This window comes from Penicillium oxalicum, chromosome V (genome assembly GCF_001723175.1).
Source record: "Penicillium oxalicum strain HP7-1 chromosome V, whole genome shotgun sequence".
In the NCBI taxonomy this organism is placed as follows: domain Eukaryota; kingdom Fungi; phylum Ascomycota; class Eurotiomycetes; order Eurotiales; family Aspergillaceae; genus Penicillium; species Penicillium oxalicum.
In genome coordinates this window covers 2,545,773-2,565,007 of record NC_064654.1, presented here as the reverse complement: position 1 = coordinate 2,565,007, position 19,235 = coordinate 2,545,773, and the positions used below count along the sequence as shown (strand labels likewise).

Here is a 19,235-nt window from a genome sequence, read left to right as displayed (position 1 = left end):
AGATCAAATTGTTGGGAATAAGTGAACCGGAGCCCCAGCTTCCCATTGCGGAGAAACTCTCTCTTCATGTAAATGTATCAACTCATCTGAACCCACGCAAGTGTAAATTAATAAGAGCAGCCCTGTCGCAAAAGTTGACCACCATGTACAAACATGAAAATCCTAGCCTTGCTTCCTTATGTCTTGATTCTCCTTTCCTTGTCACTCATTCTTCATGCATCAAGACTACAAGCAAGCAGGCAGGCTAGCTGACTGGCGGGATCAGCATTCTCCAACAGGGCAGAGTCTTTGAAACACGCTCGTGTTTCAGATTTCGAGAGGCGTGTCGGCGGGTGGAGTTTCTAGAACAGCCCCTCCCGCTTCACGCTTGGCTTGGTCATCTGGGCGGCCAAGAAAGAGACTTTTACCAGTGTCAGATGAAGCGTGTACAAAACCAATGGAAAATGTCACTTTGAAGATGTGGAGGGCTGTTGGTGTGAACGGGCTCATTTCATGTCTGTTTTATTTTTTTTCTTGCTTTCTTTTCTTTTTTACGATCCGGTTTGCTCCGTTGAGTTCTAAATTCGAGGGCACTGGTAGACAGTCCTCGAGACTTTGTTTCTTGTGAGTCGTGTGGCGAAGGAAAACAAACTGAAAGTACCCTCCAGCTGAGAGCATGACCAGGTATAGTATCTGGGCTCAATTTGTAGTCTACTTGACTTGAGATTTGTGACTGTCTTGATCGATTCATGTCCCACAGCGACAGTCTATGCTCTCTGTAAAAGCTTTGCGATTCAAAATGATCCAGCAACTAGATTGTTCATGTCTGTTCGCCCTTTAAATTCAATCCGGTATATTTGATAGATTCAAAGACCTACAGAGCCACTCCCCACGCCTCGGCTCAATCGAATCAAAAGATCAATTTGTGCCGAGACCCTCGGCCACCACCTGCATCCCCCCTTCTCACTCGCACGAATAAACCCATCCTCCAGTCCACTCAAACAACAGCCACGGAGTAAGCGGAAGTGGTCAACTTGGCACTACCCGTAAACGGCTCAGTACCAGCTTGAACATCAACGAGGTACAAGTTCGAGTTGAGACCCTGGTGGTTGATCAGATAAGTGAAAAACTTCTTCAGATCACCCGAGAAATTGGTCACAGTAGAATCGGCAACGAAACTGTACACGGTCATTGAGCCGTTGGGGCCCTTGTACAACTTCCATTGGACGCCATTGATGCTGGTTGTGGCGATGGGGGCGCCCGTGGAGGAGATGGGACCGGCACCATCCAGTGCGGCGAGCCAGACCATGATCTCATACTCATTGGTGCTGGACGAAGGGCTTGAACGGAGGAACATGTCGTAGGAGACATCGGCCACGATATTGGTGTTGGAGTAGCTAAAATCAAGAAAAAAAAATGAGGGGGGATGGCACATGTTAGCCTACGCATGAGATTTGAAGCGGAATTTGACGCAAGTATCGAGTTGGGTTTGAATGACGTTAGGAAACAGCAGCAACGACAACAGCATGGACTAGAGCGCATTATGAAAAAAAAAGGAACTCACCTCCACTTCCAGGTCGAATTGATGCTCTTGACACTCTTCAGAGTCTTGGCCGTGAACTTGAGTGCAATATTGGCAAAGCTCTTGACGGAGCTGGAGGCACCGGTCCAGCCGAAGGAAGTGTGCCAGGCGATAGTGTTGCCCTTGAGCGAGTCCACACCCGTGCACTGGTGACCTGAGGGATCGGCACTCTGGCCCCAGAGATTGTTATAGACAATGTAGTTGCCAGTGGTGACGGATCCCCATTGATCGCAAAAATCAGAGCGACGAGTCAACGAATTGGTGGCGGGAACGGCAGCGGCATCGCCCAAGCCGACGAGGGCCAGGGGGAAAGAAGAGAGAGTGGTGTGAACGACTTCATAGTTGCTTGAGTGGAAGGTAAGGTTGATGGAACACAAAAGAGAATGACCAGGTAGTGGATGGAATATGAGTCAAAACACTGAACCAGCAGCTAGACAGGCACGAGGCTTGGTAAAGAGTGGATTGGGTGGATAGAGTCGGTGCTGGTGCGCGGAGAAATAAAAAGATTCTCTAGAAGAAAGACATTGAATTCTCTTTATACCCAAGGGTGGTCACTGCGGAGTAAGTAGGTACACATCCTTCTATTGTCTCTGCTAGAAGGATGGATGGATCGTATCCATCCAAAGGCCTGACGACCAATGACCGGCATCGTCTTTGTGTCTAAATATACTTTGTTGCGGGTATTCATTTAAGAGGAACCACCTGTATGGACCGAAGATCCAGAATTAAGCACCAAATTTTTGACCCCCTGACGAAGTCTATAACTCCTTCAATAGGCCCTATAGGTTGTGGAGCTTAGTTCGCCCAGGCAATGTTCATCATTCTTCACCACGTCATCAATGGAAGCGTGGACATCGTGGAACTCATGGGACATTGTCCCCTCGAGCAGACCTGACCCATCACGCTACGGCTGGAAATCAAATTGAACGGATATACTGGAGCAGCGGTTATTTTCCCACGACTCAGAGCGTGGAAGGGTCTGAGATTCGGTGGAGTGCAAGAGATGAACGGACTCCGGCCGTGCAAAATGGGGAAGATCTCCGAGCGGTCGAAACGCATGTTCAAAAAGGGCAATTTAAGGTTCGTCCACCAAACTGTCGCTCTGGTTCGGAAGGCGGAGATGGCCCAATCGAGTAATTTCAAGGTGGAGCTTCTGGCCACTTGTTTGATCCCACGGAAATTAGAAAGACCGAAGGCTGTCTTGCTTCTACACAGGCGGACAGAGGAGTTCTCTCTGTTGCAGCTTCAATTCAGAGAGTCCGAGCCAGTGCTCTTCACTGAGAGCGACATCCGATCATTCTCCTCTTCTCAGGGGGTTTACCCTCAAGTGTAGACCTTTCTTCAATCGGGTATTGATCACGATCGGGCATTTTCATCGATTACCTCATAGATGAACTCGCACAGGAATGATCCTTATCCACACACTTGTGCTTATTGTAATCAATCCAAGATGTGATCTGACAGTGATCGGCGGCCCAATCCAGCAGTTTCGCGGCGGCGCCACAATACACTTGAATCATCTGATATCCCCACCGGGCCGAGAGTTCATCCAGAGAGATGGAGATGGAGATCAGCAGTCCCCGAAAGTATGCCTGGTATCTGTCTCACCTGTGAATAAAACAGCCAGCGACAATTCAATCACCGGCCTCGGGCAATTGCCAGTAATAGCTCTCAGTGCCTTGGAGCAGGTAGCCAGTCAGATACGAACAAGCACTGGTCACCTTCTTTATCAGCCTCGGTCGCTGCTGCCAGGCTCTACCTATGTGGAAAAAGACATGGTAGTCGGAAAATCTGTGTCGAGGCCGCCTCTCTATTCTATGTGAAGGGTTACGACCGGGATCGAGTTGCACGGGCAACATGCAATGGCTACAGTGAAGTACATGTCTGCTATGAATACCCCCTCGATCAAAAGGATTGATTTGTCTTCGGCTTATCCTCTTCGAGCTGGATGGCTAGCATGCAGACGGTCATCAATAATGGGAAGAAATAGCTACTCAAGAAGATATCGAGACAAGGAGCGTTTATATGTTCACGTTCTTCATTTCTTTCTGAAACCTCAACCCCTCCAGTCTTCTCTTCCATTGAACCTGGGAATTGCTTCGCTTGAGCGCTGTTCATCCACGGATCCATGGCGTTGGCTTGTCCGCTACAACTCTTGAATCTCTCATCTCCAAATCACCCTGGATATTGTATTTGCCAGTGTCATTCGGATACACTCTCACCAGAACGAAAATAAAATCCCCTTGATGCGGATGGTGCATTGAATTTCGGCTGTTCATCGTCGACCAATTCTTTTCCTCTCCTGAGCTCCATCTGTTCGGGAAGTCGATTCATCCAGGATTCCAATTTTCCGAATTTCACCCACTGCCTCTTCCCGGGAGACCGATACCATCATCGAAGAGTCATCTGTGCTTGAAAGGCTGGTTGAATGTAGGCTCTCAAAGAGTTCTGCTCAAACATTTAAACCTGTTCCTTGGCCGACGCGTCGCCGTTCCAGCACAATCAGAACCAACGAGTGAGACACAGACACCCCAGATCTAAATACCTTTGAATGGAATTGGGCCTGATTCATGAGTTTGTCGGCGAACAGAGTGACGGACAGACAACTCTCATTACAAAGTGTGGAAACCCTCCACCTGAATGGCCAAGTGAGCTCGCGATAGACATCATGTCTGCTTTACATGAGCTAGTCGTTACTGTTCCCTTCTTTATCAAATCTCCACGTCTTCTATCTCTGGTGTCTCTGTTCAACCTGAGTTGCTAGTAGGTGTATGATGAACAGATCTACATTGCCGAGAATCGCCCAAGTACACTCAACCCGGGCTCTACCGAAGTGATGATCACGAGAACAAATCTGTGGGAATGATCCATGAGCTTGACACGAGCTGATCATCACACAGCATCGTTGGCCATGCTCGCTAGAAACAGTCCTCGTATGAGAGATGGAGCCGCTTCGAGACCACAACCAAAACAAATCTATTTACGAGTGCTCCAGTCGGGGCCAATTCCTCGACTCCAGGTTTGGAGGCTATGTTGCATCGAAGTCGAGACTTTCAGGCCAGCCTCACACAGTCATGCTGGTGCCTAGATACAAGCCGGACCTGGTTGCCATGGACCTGACCAAGTCTCACGCCAGCTTCTGCTGATGAGAAATCGGAATGAGTGCATCCGACATGGCGTGTAAACCAGTCCATCATCCGTGCCGGATCGCCGCGATTGGAGGGTTAACAGTGGCGTTGTGATTGGTTGACTTATGCGGGGAGTGGGTCCCAGGGGTTCTTTCGCCAAAATGAAAAGAATTTCCAAATTGGGTCAGCATCTCTTTCGAAGGAGTCCTCGACCCTGAACCATTCTTTAATCTGTCACCTCTCTTCTCTTCCTCCTCCCCCCCCTCCTCCTCTCCGTTGGATATTTCAAAATGGCATCCAAGTCCTCCGCCAACAAGAAAGCCGCCTCTGGCTGCAGCTGCCGCTGGTTCTCGCTCCGCAGCCTCAGCCTGCTCGCCGTCTTTTTGGCCCTTTTCTCGGCTCTGTACAACTTCCTCGATGCGCGACTCAATCAATTTTATATCTTCGATCCGGAGCATCTGCATGACCTCTCGCAGCGCGCGATCAAGGCTCATGGCGAGGACACTCGGTCTATCGTTGACTTTATCGTCGCCGAGTTGCAGGAGAAAGTCGGCGAGAAGTACTTGAGTACCGAGGAGGAATGGGTGTTCAACAACGCTGGCGGTGCCATGGGCGCCATGTACGTGATTCATGCCAGTGAGTGATCCATTCTAATAAGCCCTCCCCCCTTCTTTTCAATTCACAAGTGATTATTCCAACGGCAAAGGCAAATCGTTGGGGTTTCCTTGTCTGCCATTGTTTTCCTCCCCTTTTTGGCCATTGTTTCTTGGTGTCTCCTTGGAGGAGACCTGCGCAATTCGTGCAGTCCGCTCTTGTGGCCTACAAAACCTCCTTTCCTTCCACGGTCAGCGTATCCTAGGGCATCACTCAATTAACTCGTCTACCCTTCTTCATCTAGGCATCACCGAGTATCTCATCATCTTCGGTACCGCCATCGGCACCGAGGGCCACACCGGCCGCCACACCGCAGACGACTACTTCAACATCCTCTCGGGTGAACAACTCGCCTACGTCCCCGGTAGCTTTGAGGCCGAGCGCTACCCCGCTGGTACCGTACACCACCTGGTTCGTGGCCAAGTCAAGCAGTACAAGATGGACAGCTCGTGCTTCGCGCTCGAGTACGCCCGTGGTTGGATCCCTCCCATGCTGTTCTTTGGCTATGCCGACACATTCTCGAGCACGCTGGATTTCCCAACTTTGTGGGCCACTACCCGTGTGACGGCGCGGGAGATGGTGGGCAACCTGTTGCAATTCAAGCTCTAGAAGTTTCTTCTCTTTATTTTTTAACAGGCACTTTTTTTTTATTTGGACAAATATATGTTGTAATGTGAATGAGACTTGGGATGGAAAAAGTGAAGGGATGGCCATGGATGAATATTTGGTGGTGTCCCTCGTGCAGGCGGGATTGATGTGAGATGAGTGTCATTTGTTCAGAATACTGACGGGGCCGATGGGTTTAGAGCTATGCTCAGAGTGCACCTCAGATGATCCATATTGTCATTAGTCTTCCCAAGTTGGAGGCCCTGGGATTGTTTGATATTGCTACATGTTCAAACATACCCACCAGAAAAAGGCTTGAATACACCTTCTCATCGACCTGGATCGATCGAATGAATTACCAAAAAAAGAATCTAATATATATTGCACTTTCCTTCGTTTAGACTTTGAACAGTCTAGTCGAATCCCACCAGAGGAACAAGTCTCAAAGATCATGCCATCTATCCGCTAACAAGAGTCCGGACATATGCGCTGCCGTTCTACCAGACCTCGACTCATGACGTCGGGGAATATCGTCGAAACACCTTGAGGTTCTCTTCTCCTTTCCTCTCTGCCCTGCCCTGTCTTTTGCACAGTCCTGCCCTCAGCTTACAAGGCTGGAGCTTCCCAAAATTCTCTCTTGATCTTCATTACCGCAGATCGCTTGTGGGGGAAATTGACCTCCCCTTCTTTATAAAATCCAGCATCTTGGAGATATTGGATGATCCTAGATGTGGAAGGAAAAAGAAAAAAAAAGTCAAAGTTAGCATGTCTCGTCCCAAAACAGATCCGCAGCAGCGCCCTCCTTTAATAACAAGAGCCCAGAAAAGACGAAAGGGAGAGAGAGGGGGGGGGGGTTCCCGACAAAGAGCAAAAGAAAAAAAAAACTCACTTCACATTATCCACTCGAGGTTCCAAATAAACCGCTTCCGTGCGCATATCAGACAGGAAACAATGATGCACCAGTGCACTCAACCAGATCGCCACGCGATGGGCTCCGCGGAACTCTTGCTCTCCCACCAGGAGATGGATTCCGCGATCATAGTTCTCCACGCGGTTCAACAGTCGGCCCAGCGGGTCTTCCTTGACCCAGTAAATTTCGAAATACCCAAAGGGCCGTCCGTCCCAACATCCGATGACGGGGAAGCTATGCCGGCTAGTAAGGTTCTTCAGCAGGAATTGCTCTTGGACCTCCTTGGCACCACCTTCTTTCCACATGGCTTCCACTCGCGGGTCGTTCATCCACCGATGAAGCATGTCGAGGTCCGAGGGCGCACTGGTACAGAGGTGCTGCTCGATGCTGGTCACCGCGGAACTGACCATCGCCGTCGGGCTGGAGGGTCGACTGCCTGTCGCGGGTCCCTGGGTGGGATTGGTAGATTTGCTCATGGGCAGGAAAGGGACTCGGAAAGAAAGGTACTGGTCCACACTGGGGACGTGACGCACATAGAAGACTTCGCCCTGGTGCGGAGGTTTCGGACGCACCGGGTGACGCACCCCGTGGGTAAAAGTATACTGCGTCGGCGCAGGGGGATAGTACGTGGGCAGATGACTGGCCGACGTGAACGGTCCCGCCGAAGTGAACGTGCCGGTATTCGACGTGTGGAACGAGGCCTCTGCTGGCGATGGCCCGGAGAGACCCTCCCGTGCGGGTGACCCATGCCGCGATTGGTACGGAGTCAACAAGGGCGAAGGAGGAGACCCTCGAGGCGTGAGCGTGAAGAGGAACATGCGCGGGTCGATCTGCCAGAAGCTTCGCCGACTCACAAACATGTTGGTCCAGGCGCTGGAGTCGCGCGTCTCCATGGGTTGCAGACCGACGGAGGAATCCTCGCTGGCGATCAGGCCCATCCGCTCCAGCTTCTGCAATAGATTGCGACCTTTGAAGATCCCTTCCCGTCGGATGTTCACGCGCCATTCGCCCTGAGGTCGTCCAGAGTGCGGTGTCGACTGCGACGCGGCCGTCTCGAGATGCAGATCAGGCTCGGGCTCGTGGAAGTACCACCACATTGTCGCCCACAGCATCATTGCAATCTGTCGGGTGGGCGACATCGTCGGCTTGAACTCACTGGACGGGGGATTCACAATGTAGGAGATATAGAGAGAGTCTCGATTCAAGGTTGGGGTGGTGAAGCGCTGACCATGGTCGTCCTCGCTGCCGCTCGAGGGAGGCAGTCCGTTCTCGGAGCCTGTCCGTCCACGCTCTTCTACGGGAGATCTGCCATCCTTTTTCTCGGTCTGAATGATGATCGTCCATCCAGGAGGGAAAGTCGCATTGGAGCTGTGCGACACCACATCGTTGGATTTGAAGGTGACTCCACCAAAGACCGGCGTCACCGTGAATGAAAGACCATTCGGCAAATGACAGACATTGTTGCGCATTGTGCCTGTCTTATTGCGGCGAATCCTCACAAGTGGACTAGGATTCACAAGTGGACTGGAGAGGCGGCTCAACGGTGGTTCCCTTTCTGCTTTTTTTTTCTGCTCCCGTTCGAAATTGCCCCTCACTTGCGCGGGGAGGAGTGCAGATTCACTGCCAAGGACCTTCACAGCGTCGGACAAGGCCAGTTCACGGTTAGCGAGTCCGAAAGAAGGGCCGACGATTGCGTTGCGCTCCGTTGATTGAATCTAGGGGAAGGACAGAGCGGAGTTGAGCAAAGAAGTGCGGGGGGACTGTTGTTGTTATGAAGCCGGACGATGACGCAGTGGAGTCTATCGCGGTGTGTGGTGAAGTGGAGTCGACCGGTTGGGCAGAGCGGGCAGTTGCGGAGATGCAGCCTGCGTGGTGCTACGCTACACTTGCACTCCTCGCCATTCTTGAGCGGCAGATCATGCCACCAGTCCGTCTGAAATGAGATCAGCTCACTCGTGCAGCAGTCGGTCAATTCCTGGAAAATCTCGAGACAAGCAGAACGTGGATAAATAAAAGTGTGATTCTCAACTAGAAAGGCGGCGCAAGACAACCATGTTCCTCTCGCCAGGTGTTGGATGATGCAACAGGGGAATGGACTATGCCCGAATGAAGGAACAGCAAAAAGAAAAAAAAAGTCCACCAGGCGGGATAGAACAAAGCCGTCGAGGATTAATGATACACTAAGACTGTCGGGTATATCAGAAGGGCAAGGGAGAGGAGCACTCAAGAAAAAAAAAAGGAAGAGGACAAGTCCTACACAGAATGACCTAGAAATCATCCACAGTCGTGCCCACGCCGCGCGCGCGAGCAAGACGCACAAGATCACCACCCGTGACGAGATCCATCAGACCGAGCCCGACGCTCTTGTAGATGAGATTGCCCCGTTCGATCCATTCGCGGAGACTTTTTGTGTCTTCGAGATGGGCGCCCTCGCCTGCATGTTGAGTCGCGTGGCGGACCATCATCAGTTCCCCGAGCTCGACGACCTGATGTGGCTGAATATCGGCCTGGGTGATCTCACCCGCCTCTCTCAGAGAAGCATCCAAACTATCCACAACGACTACGCCACTGCGCTTGGTGTGCTTGTGAAAGTGACGATGGGGTGGGGTCACAGTCACCTCGTCGCGGAGAATGTCCGGATGGATCTCAGTCATATGGCTCTTGTAGGAGCCCACGGCGCAGATGAATCGACCCTTCTGGCGTCCCTCGCGAGCGGTCAGATGCTCCGCAGGGAAGAGAGGATCCACCGAGGGTGTGCAGCAGAAGATCGCATCGGCCTTGCGAACTTGCGCTTTCAAGATCCGGTGGTATTCGCCGAAATCGCTACTGACAGCGGAGAATTTGACGTCCCGGCGCCAGGCCGTGTTCTCGGGCAGGTAGATATCACGGAGCAATTCCGCGGCGCGCTCAAACGACCGATTGACAATGTATACGCGGCGAATTTCATCTCCGCGCAGGATCAGCGCGAGTCGAATATGCCAGTAAGCTTGGGTGCCCGCTCCAAAGACCAGCAAAGTCTTGACCTTCTTCCGCTTGTTGAACAGCATGAGAGAAGCGAGGGCCGTACGGAAGGCTGTCAGCTCGTACGCGTTGATCAGTCCAAAGGGGAGGGACTCGGCGTCGAGAAGGGTGAGGCTGCCTCGAGGGGTGGTGTCTCGCGCTCCGCGACTGGGCCAGGCTCCCATCGTCGATGAAACGGAGCCCACCACCCGCTGTGCGTTCACGCATCCACTCGGAAGGTATTTTTCATCCAGACTCTCTTCCTTGACGCTACTTGAGGTGGTACTGGTGGCGGGCGTGTTGATCGAGTCCTCGTCCTCCACAGACGATCACGATCCGAGCGACAGGTCACTCGCCTGCGAGGAGAGCGAGGCCACCGAATGCCGGATCGAATCCCGACGAGAGCTAGACGACACTGAGCCGCTTTCATTTGGATCGAGTCTGCCTCGCGCAACGGCACACCCCGGTCCTGCGCCATCTTGCAGAGAGATCATCTTGATGCCAAGCGTATCACCGGTCGTCGCTGGCATGAAGATCGTGGTGCACCCATTTGAGCGAGTAATCGCTGTGCGCTGCGGTTGGTACGTGGCCGCGCAGCCATTGTCCTGCGAGCCCGTCGAGTACTCACGGAGTGCCTCGGACAGATTCTGTTGCAGCTCCACCACTTCGTCTCGGGTCAGAGAGAGCAGCAGCTGCCGAAGCTGTGTTCGGGAGATGATTGTGAGTGGCATCGGGCCGGGAGTTGTGTTTGGTCGATGAGTGTGGTGTGATGCAGTCGAGTACTCCCAACTTGTATGTCAGACCAACTGCACTCCAGCGCTACGAAAATCGGCAGGGAGACGGCGAGGCTGGTCTGGAATCAACTTCTGGAAGGCACGGCAAGATAAGGCAACAGGCGCTAGAGGCAGGGGGCGCAGTCCGTTAGACCCGCTTTGTCTCACTCTTCTAGGCTTGCAACAGATCCGAAGCTCAGGGAGACTTTGGGAGAGATGTATAGGTGGTGATGATCTACTTCCTCACTGTTGAGAAGGCTGACAAGAGCTCTCCAGCTGCTGACGACGAACGCCCTATCGAGTTTCTAGCTGGTGGGGGAAGTTGGCGTAGCGGCGGGGTCGATCCACCCGAGCGTAGTGGGATGGTTTGATGGTGACACACCTTGACCGGGGGATGACACATTTACAATCATATACGATCCCAGATATCTCGGTGAGTGCACGAGATGATTAGATTCCCGTATCCACCAGTTTTGCCAGGTAAAGAAGAAGAGAGAAAAATGAAACGGATCAGACCAGGCGAGAAAGGGTAGGAAGCCACACAAGTTGAACTCCCATGTCTTCCAACCCGAAGCGGAAAGCGGAAAATACATCCGTCTCCACATGTGAATCAGCCCCGAAAGCGGGCGCCCGCCTGGATGCACGCTTAATGCGGCCGGGCTGAGTGTCGTAAGTTGCTTGCACGAGGATACACAGCCACCGAGTGCGATCGCCCTGAATCTTCGTTCTTGACTCTTTCAAGTCGATTGGACATAGATTTGCACTGGTCGAGGGGCTCGCATCGATAAACATGAATCTATGATCGATCATGGGCGCTGAAGTTCAATTTATCTAAATTCCCAATCTGTAAGTTTGGAAGTACAGAGCCCCAAAACAAACCAAACCAAAAAAACAAACAAACACCTGATTCGTCTCCATCTCCTACCTAAGCAATGTTGGTTATGCATATTTGCATAGTATCAAAACCATCCATTACATGATCTTGATCTTGCATCCGATCACTCGTATAGTCCAGTCAGGGTTATTTTAGACTGTGGCTTTCTCTCTCTCGAAACAGACGTCCATGCGCAAGCCATGTCAACACATGATCACGTACGTCTTGATTTTCTCTTTTTGCACGGAGCCCTGTGGAAGGCAATCGGCTGCACGATCCGAGGGCGTCGGGGAACCATCTCCGACTAGAGAGGGAATTGCATGGCGATGCAACCTCCCCGATCATTTCATGCACCTTTCTTCCCACCTCCGTTGCCGTCTCTCGCCCGATCAAAATCCACACAAAAGAGTGTGAGCCGTCCTCCAACTCCAGCACTACCTCATCAAGATAAACGCCGTCATAGAAAGGCCAAGCGGCGTGAAAAGACCAGACTGGTAGGAAAAGATGCAAACCGAGGTCAAGATGCAACACTGCAAGCGCGTTCTCTTCCTGGGATGTGGTCAGTTCCCCGATTTAATATCCATCTCTTTTTTTTTCCAACCCCTTTTTAAACCTCGAAGAAATAAATATACGATCCTCAGAACTAAAAAAAAAGACCGCTCGGCTCACCAAGTCCGTAGGAAACATGGGAGGTGCCATTCTCTACCGAGTCGTGGACGCCATGGTGCAGGAAGAAAAAACTCGCATGGCCAATCTCGTGTCCGAACCGGATGAAGCAAGCCCATTACGAGAATCGAATTACAAATTCATCGCCTGCACAAAAACATCCGTTTCAGCAGAGCGCCTGCTCGGCTCGCTCACTCCAGAGCAACGAAGCTACGTCAGTGTCACTCACAGCCTCAACGTACCCGTGGAAGTGATTGAAAACGCAGACATCGTCGTTCTCGCATTCAAGCCATTCATGGCGGAGGACGTGTTGACGACCCCCGGAATGCATCAGGCGCTCGCCGGCAAGTTGGTCATCAGTGTTCTCGCCGGGCAGACCCCCCAGGATCTCACTCGAATGATTTTGCGAAGCGAAGCTATTGGACCGTCTCAATTAGACTCCCGGGCCAACCCCGTGTTGATGAGCCGTCCGATCGTGGTCAAGGCGATTCCTAACATGGCTGCCCGATACAGTCAGTCGACCACCATTATCGAGACGCCGGAGGAACGACTTCCTGACCACATGTCATCCTTTGTGGAGTGGTTGTTCAGCCAGGTCGGCACAATCAAGTACCTACCGCCGAATCAGATGGACCTGGGCTCGGTCCTAGTCGGTGCCACCCTTGCAGCTATGACGGTCCCGGTGGAAGGAATGCTGGATGGGTGCGTGGTCGAAGGCATGAAGCGACCAGATGCGATGGAGTTGATGATCGGTGGGTTGAAGGGACTGACGGCAGCTTTGGAGGCGGGAGTTCATCCAGCCGTACTGCGCGAGAGCATCTCGTCTCCACGCGGATGTACCATCCAAGCCCTGCTCACGCTGGAAAAGGCCGGGAGTCGGGCAGATTACGCAGAAGCCATCATCAACGGTACGCAGCATCTCAAGAAGCCAAAGCACTAAAATCAGGACCTCGATCCTGCCCTTGAAGGAGAACACATCCTTGACCAAGTTGACTCCTCACGGCTCCCGGGATTTACGAGGGGGTATCTTCCATATTTTAGAAATGGGTTGATTGCTCAAAAAAATGTATCTGGTATATTGTAAACTCCGGGCAAACATTCAGTCTTCCGCGCCAAACACCTGGGCCGGATGATCTGTGAACGGCAACGCTCTTGATCAACCCCACATATCCGTGTCGTCCTTGACCAAGTCATCTTCATTAAGCACACGGAGGCCATTTTCCCGCTCCTCGCGTCGACGCTCACGTCTTGTTACTACTCGCCCAGGTGTGAATGGTGTCACTGGCGTATACGGCATATAGGCACTATAAGGAGTCGGCAAGCCAGTGGCCGGACCATTGCGAGTCTTCGTTGGGCGCTCCAGGATGGTCGTCTTGGTAGGCGGAGCGCTTTGAAGGGGATAGGCCTCACGGAATGGCAGGCTTGAGGGGGTTTGCTGATTGTGAGGTGGCGAAGTGGGAGTGGCCAGGTTGAGAGGCGCCGGCGCCGCTCGAGCCCGACTGGGTGGAGGCATAATGTGTGCGACGGGGGGCTCTGCACGAGGCGCTGCTGGCGGCGGGCCGGGATTGTAGAGTCTTGGCGACAGAGGCACTTGATCGTGACCGTATGTGTGAGAAACATGAATGTCTGGTGACGCCAGCGGCGAGGAGATTCCCAATTTCCGCAAAGGTAGCCGTGGCGATCGCAGCTTGCCGCCGTCCGGCTGCGAGCTCGACTTGGAGCTGAAGAGCTTGGTCAGACGCGATCCACTCGATTTGGGAGACTTGAGCGACTCTTGGTAGGATTCTCTAAGCGGTTGCTGCGAGGCATGGCGGTCGGTAAAGGGATTCGTATACTGGCTGTCTGGAGACTGAGCCAGGGAATCCGAATCTCTCACCGACAGGTGGCCGCTCGCGGACTTTTGTGCGTCATGTTCCAGCACTGCAGCGTACAGCATCGCCATCTGGTCTTGTGCCCGCTGGCGATCGGACGCGACGACGGATTCATCGATGGTTACTACGCTGCCGTGTGTCGAGGAACTCTGAGAGGGCCGGTTGGCACTTGGGAATTTGTTCCATGATGATTCAAAGCCAGCAGCGGCCTGGCCGGGTTGAGTGTGCGGCATGGGGTACTCGGAACCAGGATCTAGGCTAAGGTTCTGCTTGGCTGGTTGTAAAATGTGCATTTGAAGTGAGTAGTTCGATGACTGAACCGTTCGGCGAAGTCGCCGTCCGACCAGCAGCAACAGGCCGAGGAGAACTGCGACGAAGACCAAGTAGGCTCCCGCAATGCTCCCGATTTGAATCCCCAGCAGCGCCTTATTCAGTGGCGGAGGATCTTGCGAAGATCTTGTATGATGATCTGCTTCTGCTACTCCGGAAACCACGGCGACCGACAGGCAGTGCACCAGAAGGCGAAGAAAGAAAGAGGAGGAAATCTGAAGGCTAACCAGTGATGAAGGCATTTCTAACACCTTTTGTAACCAAAGACCGCGATCACGGCGGGGTAGAGTTGGTTAGGGCAAGCAAGCAGTCAATCCAATCTGAAGTGCAACGTGCAGTCAGCTTGGGCCGATCGACATATCGCACCGGGGATACGGGTCGAGTCTGAGGTAGAGCAAGCGGTGCATTCTGTTCGCAAAGCTGACGAGGCGGTAGGGAGCTTTGGGGAGGGAAATCGCTATAAAAGATGATGAGCCACCAAATGTGACAGTGTGATGTGTGTGTCGAGGCTGCAGCCCAAAGTATCTCGCCTGCCGATGGCCATCGAGGCCTGTTGTTGGTTCTCCATAAGCGCCCGCATGCACCCCCATCACCAGCGGGCAGCCAGTCACAGGCGCGGACGAGACCCCGGACGGTGCCTTGACTGTGATCTCGGCATCTTGCCAGGAGGACCAAGCACTAGCGAATAAAGTTAGTCAAAAGACCCTAATGGAGCAGAGGGGCGTGACAATTACCCAGGATTATGACTTTCGAGGCTCAACATGAAAACTGAGCACCCTCGTCAGTGCCACTGCATACTAGTGTTAGTAGTGACGGGTAATAACGCCTTCATGAGTTTTCTGTCACGTCGATAAAGTTGGCAGTGGCCAGATGGCGAAGGTTAAAAAAGATACTGATCCCATTAATCACGTGGTTCTTATACTTTGCAGGTCGCACCTTCCTCGTCATCGTACGCCTTCCTTTTGTTGATTGAATGGAACGAGAAAATGTCTCGATTTCTCGATCCAAGTACTCTGTTGGCTTTTGTGTTTCAATCATGCATCTCTTTTTCTGCCATTGCTACTGCTATTCTTCAAAATGGGTCACAAGTTCTCCACGGTACACGGGGTGAAGTCCAACAACTTCTACGAATCAGGAAACGCCATCAATGAAATCTGGCTGGGAAACTTGGAGATTATCTCCAGACTTCCGTTTGGTGACTCCGACATTCGTCAAGCCGGCTGGCCCCAGGGCACCTGGCCCAAAATCCCATGGCATCAATTCATCATTCCGTTGAAACGAGATATTCATCCTGTCGCGTGTGACGGTCCTGCGTGCCATCCGGCGCCGTCCATGCAAACTTCACTAGCTCTTCGCCGCCGAGTCGTGTCATTTTACGTGGCGTCACTGCTTGTCCTGCTGATGATACTCATCAGACTTTTGGTCAAATTATCACTGAGATGGAACAGAGTCGTTCCCATCCACCTAAAAGACCCGGAGAACTCCATAAGTCAGGTTCACAACCCAGTGATTTCGGAGCACTGCAGCCGTCCTCTCTTACATGTCAATCCTGGAGAAAACAAAAACGCGTCAAATGACATGACCGCGGTTGACAGCTCAAGGGCTCTCAATCTTTGAACTCACATGCTCAAGCTGCACTGGACTTGGATAATCGGCAGAAGCCAGTCAGCCATACATGCGCCTTGTAGTTCTGCCGTTTTTCTCAGGCTTGCCTATTCATCCTGTCTTTTTCTCGTCCACCCAACAAGTGACTTTGTCCTGATCTTTGCCTCGCAGTGTTTGGTCAAAGTCGCTCCAGCTCTTACTGCAATCCAGTCTCTTGCAGCCTTGGCCTGCCCCTGTCTGTGCTGGTATTGATAAGGAGTTCAGGTCCATGAAATTGATGCATCGCCCTCGCGCACGCATCCATTACAGAAGCATGTGGATGGTGTGTCTGAATGTCGTCATGGGGTGCTCGATGAAATCAAAGATTGCCTGTTATGAATGAACGATCGTACAACACAAACACGCAGAGGTGAGCTACGGAATAGAGAGAGAGAGAGTTGACGAGCTGAGTTTTATCGTGTGATGCTCAAGCGACGGTAGTGTCACAGAAACATCCCCAGGCCGAGTGGAGTCGCGCAAGCACACTCGCTACCTGCAGTCCTTCTTTTTATGATGTTTTATGTACACAATTGTCATTTCTTGGAGAACAAGTCTCTCCAAAATTCCTTCATTCCATACCCGTTGTTCTTGTCTTCTTCATAGACCTGTACTGTTTGTGCTGTTCCAATGGATCCAAACACGCTGGACTTGGGTGCCGAGACGGGAATCGCTGGACGCGCTCGCTCGGATGCGCGTCGTCTAATTTCTTCTGCGAGCTGGGGAGCGACTTCGGCGTAGCAAGCCCTTAGCTCACGGTCAAGATTGATATACGGCTTTTGAGCTGACCGCGGGGCTTGTAGATTATATGAGCGAGCGATGGTATTGAGCTGCTTCACAGCGAGTTCAAGATATGCTCGTTCTATAGCGATATAATCTTCATCTCGCAGGGGTGGAAGATGGGGGATGTCTTCTTTTTCATCATCGACATCATCAGAGGGGACATCCGACGAGGACGACGTTGGACTGATGCGTCCATCGGCTGCGATATCCGACACCCTCTTCTCGCTAGAGGTGTCTCTCAGAGCAGCTTCCATCCTAGCTTGCTCGGCCAGACGTGCTTCGGCCGCGGCATACCCTCTGGCCCGCCTCATTTGTGCCTCCAAGGAGCCGCCCTGGCTGGCGATCAAGCGAGCAGCATGCCTCCTCCACTCCGTCCGAATGCGCTGTCGGAAACGACTCAGCTCTGACGCTAGCTCCTGCTGCTTTTCAATCCAGGGCGGGACAATGTCCTGCTTCTGGATGATCTTATTCATAAAGTACTCTGTCGTATCGATGAAAGCGCTGTTGGCATTATGGTCGGTCTCGGTGTTGACGCCTTTGCCTCGCTTGATCTTATCAAACTGCCCTCGCGCAATGGCGTCCTCGATGCGCTCGTTCGCGAGGGATGCTAGACCATGGAGAGAGATGGGCATTGCTTGGGCACCCGGCATTAATTTTTCTTTCATCTCGCTGCGAATGGCGGCGCGCTGATCATCCGAGAGGCCGGGAGCTTGGCTCAGGGTATATTTTGTGGTCCGGTCCTTTGCGGCCGCCAGTCGGGCTCCGGTCGAGCGCTTTGGTTTCGCGGCGGGTTGCAGATTCACCGGCTGGGGAATCTTGAATGGGGTTCGAATTGGCTTGCTGGCGTCGTCGAGCATGCGCAATGCAGAATCATGAAGGGACTCTGTACCAGACCAGACTGGAGCGGCGGCTGTCTCCCGGGTTCCCTGGCCGGCACTAGACTAAACACAACGCATCAGTGGAGGAGAAACCAACAATTTATCGGACTCGTCTGCAGAAGAAAAAAAAACTTACCGGCATGTCGAGAATAGAATGCGCCGCAGCATGCTCACTCTTGAAAGAGGCCGCCTTGACTCGTTCTTCCAGTTGCCGCTTGAGCTCCTCTGAGAAGCCAGCATTCTCAATGTTGCGTTGCGCAGAACGTCCACCTTGTACAATCGCATCCTCGGTCATTTGGGATAGTCGACGGGCCATGGCTCCTTCTTCGGTTGATGATTCATTTTGCGAGTCCGTTTTCGCTTCACCCCCATTCTGAGGACCGGAATGTGTCTTGGTCTGGTCTCGTTGATGAGCAGTTGTTGCAAAGTACTTGGTTGCGGGAGCCGTGTGCCTCGGCGCATACATGGCCATCCGACCTATACTGGGCCTCCAGATTTGACATGGCGGTGACATTTTCGTGAATATGAGACAAGATTAAAGTCTTACACTCCCTCGACAACGAGACTGCAAAGGCATTCAGTCGTGATGAAGGAACTCCAAGATGCAGACAGACCTCGAAAGGTGGCGAGCTGCCCGTTAACTCCGGAGCTCTCCATCGATTGCGTCGGCCGGGCGCTGACTGGATCCGACCGATCAAGTCCATGTATTCGCCCGATCGGTGGTGATTATGTCATCCACCTCCGCGGAAGCCAAACTTTGAAACTCTTTCGAGGGCACTTTGAGATGCTTGTTGTTGACGGCGCGCCTGGGTCAATTTCTCACCACAAAGTCAAGACTGGACATTTCCATATCCCTACCCTGTGTGAAAATTTCCAGCTGGACTTTGAACTGCCTTCACCATGGCTCCCAAGGGCAACGTGACCACTCGGCTGAACCCGCTCCGTCTAAACACCATCAACCACCTCCGTGTCCGACGCCCCAACCAACATGAACAGAACGCTTGCGTGACTGTCATGTCTTCAATGCTGAGTACGTGATAGTCCTACGCTATCTGGTTTTTCTAAATCAGCTGGCTCCCAACGATTACCTCGATCGTGGTGGATCTGCCGCAATTCAACTGCCACTCGAACCGAATCAGACCCGTTCACGATCAGGCCAACCCGAACCGTCTTGTCTTTATGCAAACATCCCATATATGATCTTTTCGTTCCTCGGCTAACCATTCTCCGTCTCTCAATCAGACTGCTGGGCCTCTCAAGGCTACGGTGTTGAAGCGTGCGCTGGCCTCGAGGCGCAATTGCGCAAGTGCATGGATGAACCCGTACGTACCCCGGAACCTTTACACTCCAAATCACGGACTGGACTAACAAGCCGCTTCTCCTGCGCCTGTACAGAAATCACACGAGAAGAAGAAGAACACTGTCAACTACCACTTGATGAGAATGTACCCCAAGGTGGTCGGACCCCGCAAGAAGGACGGTGTCCTGGGTTGAACAAAAAACAGAGTTCCAAAAATCACCGCGGGACACTTTTGACTATGTCTACAAGATATCGTCGAT

At 52.4% G+C, this 19,235-nt stretch overlaps 9 protein-coding genes across 9 annotated transcripts; 5 read left to right on the top strand and 4 right to left on the bottom strand.

The window, feature by feature from the left end:
• Positions 1-976: 976 nt before the first annotated feature.
• POX_e06915 (putative xyloglucan-specific endo-beta-1,4-glucanase A) lies at positions 977-2,931 on the bottom strand (the record flags this gene model as incomplete). The annotated part of the gene is made up of 3 exons (XM_050115728.1): positions 977-1,376; positions 1,544-1,906; positions 2,840-2,931. The coding sequence occupies 3 exons, from the start codon at positions 2,929-2,931 to the stop codon at positions 977-979; spliced, it is 855 nt and encodes a 284-aa protein (XP_049968188.1).
• POX_e06916 (uncharacterized protein) lies at positions 2,589-2,894 on the top strand (the record flags this gene model as incomplete). The annotated part of the gene is made up of 1 exon (XM_050115729.1): positions 2,589-2,894. The coding sequence occupies one exon, from the start codon at positions 2,589-2,591 to the stop codon at positions 2,892-2,894; it is 306 nt and encodes a 101-aa protein (XP_049968189.1).
• Positions 2,932-4,979: 2,048 nt separating the features above from the next.
• Positions 4,980-5,952, top strand: POX_e06914 (C-8 sterol isomerase; the record flags this gene model as incomplete). Its single annotated transcript, XM_050115727.1, has 2 exons — positions 4,980-5,325; positions 5,588-5,952. The coding sequence occupies 2 exons, from the start codon at positions 4,980-4,982 to the stop codon at positions 5,950-5,952; spliced, it is 711 nt and encodes a 236-aa protein (XP_049968187.1).
• Positions 5,953-6,834: 882 nt separating this feature from the next.
• Positions 6,835-8,328, bottom strand: POX_e06913 (Acyltransferase sidL; the record flags this gene model as incomplete). Its single annotated transcript, XM_050115726.1, has 1 exon — positions 6,835-8,328. The coding sequence occupies one exon, from the start codon at positions 8,326-8,328 to the stop codon at positions 6,835-6,837; it is 1,494 nt and encodes a 497-aa protein (XP_049968186.1).
• Positions 8,329-9,126: 798 nt separating this feature from the next.
• Positions 9,127-10,590, bottom strand: POX_e06912 (uncharacterized protein; the record flags this gene model as incomplete). The annotated part of the gene is made up of 2 exons (XM_050115725.1): positions 9,127-10,176; positions 10,237-10,590. The coding sequence occupies 2 exons, from the start codon at positions 10,588-10,590 to the stop codon at positions 9,127-9,129; spliced, it is 1,404 nt and encodes a 467-aa protein (XP_049968185.1).
• Positions 10,591-12,191: 1,601 nt separating this feature from the next.
• POX_e06911 (uncharacterized protein) lies at positions 12,192-13,112 on the top strand (the record flags this gene model as incomplete). Its single annotated transcript, XM_050115724.1, has 1 exon — positions 12,192-13,112. One exon carries the CDS (start codon positions 12,192-12,194, stop codon positions 13,110-13,112), a length of 921 nt encoding a protein of 306 aa, XP_049968184.1.
• Positions 13,113-13,328: 216 nt separating this feature from the next.
• POX_e06909 (uncharacterized protein) lies at positions 13,329-18,189 on the bottom strand (the record flags this gene model as incomplete). Its single annotated transcript, XM_050115722.1, has 4 exons — positions 13,329-14,595; positions 14,740-15,051; positions 16,597-17,738; positions 17,812-18,189. 4 exons carry the CDS (start codon positions 18,187-18,189, stop codon positions 13,329-13,331), a joined length of 3,099 nt encoding a protein of 1,032 aa, XP_049968182.1.
• POX_e06910 (uncharacterized protein) lies at positions 15,451-15,990 on the top strand (the record flags this gene model as incomplete). The annotated part of the gene is made up of 1 exon (XM_050115723.1): positions 15,451-15,990. One exon carries the CDS (start codon positions 15,451-15,453, stop codon positions 15,988-15,990), a length of 540 nt encoding a protein of 179 aa, XP_049968183.1.
• Positions 18,190-18,575: 386 nt separating the features above from the next.
• Positions 18,576-19,169, top strand: POX_e06908 (uncharacterized protein; the record flags this gene model as incomplete). The annotated part of the gene is made up of 3 exons (XM_050115721.1): positions 18,576-18,705; positions 18,918-18,997; positions 19,071-19,169. 3 exons carry the CDS (start codon positions 18,576-18,578, stop codon positions 19,167-19,169), a joined length of 309 nt encoding a protein of 102 aa, XP_049968181.1.
• Between the last annotated feature and the right edge of the window lie 66 nt (positions 19,170-19,235).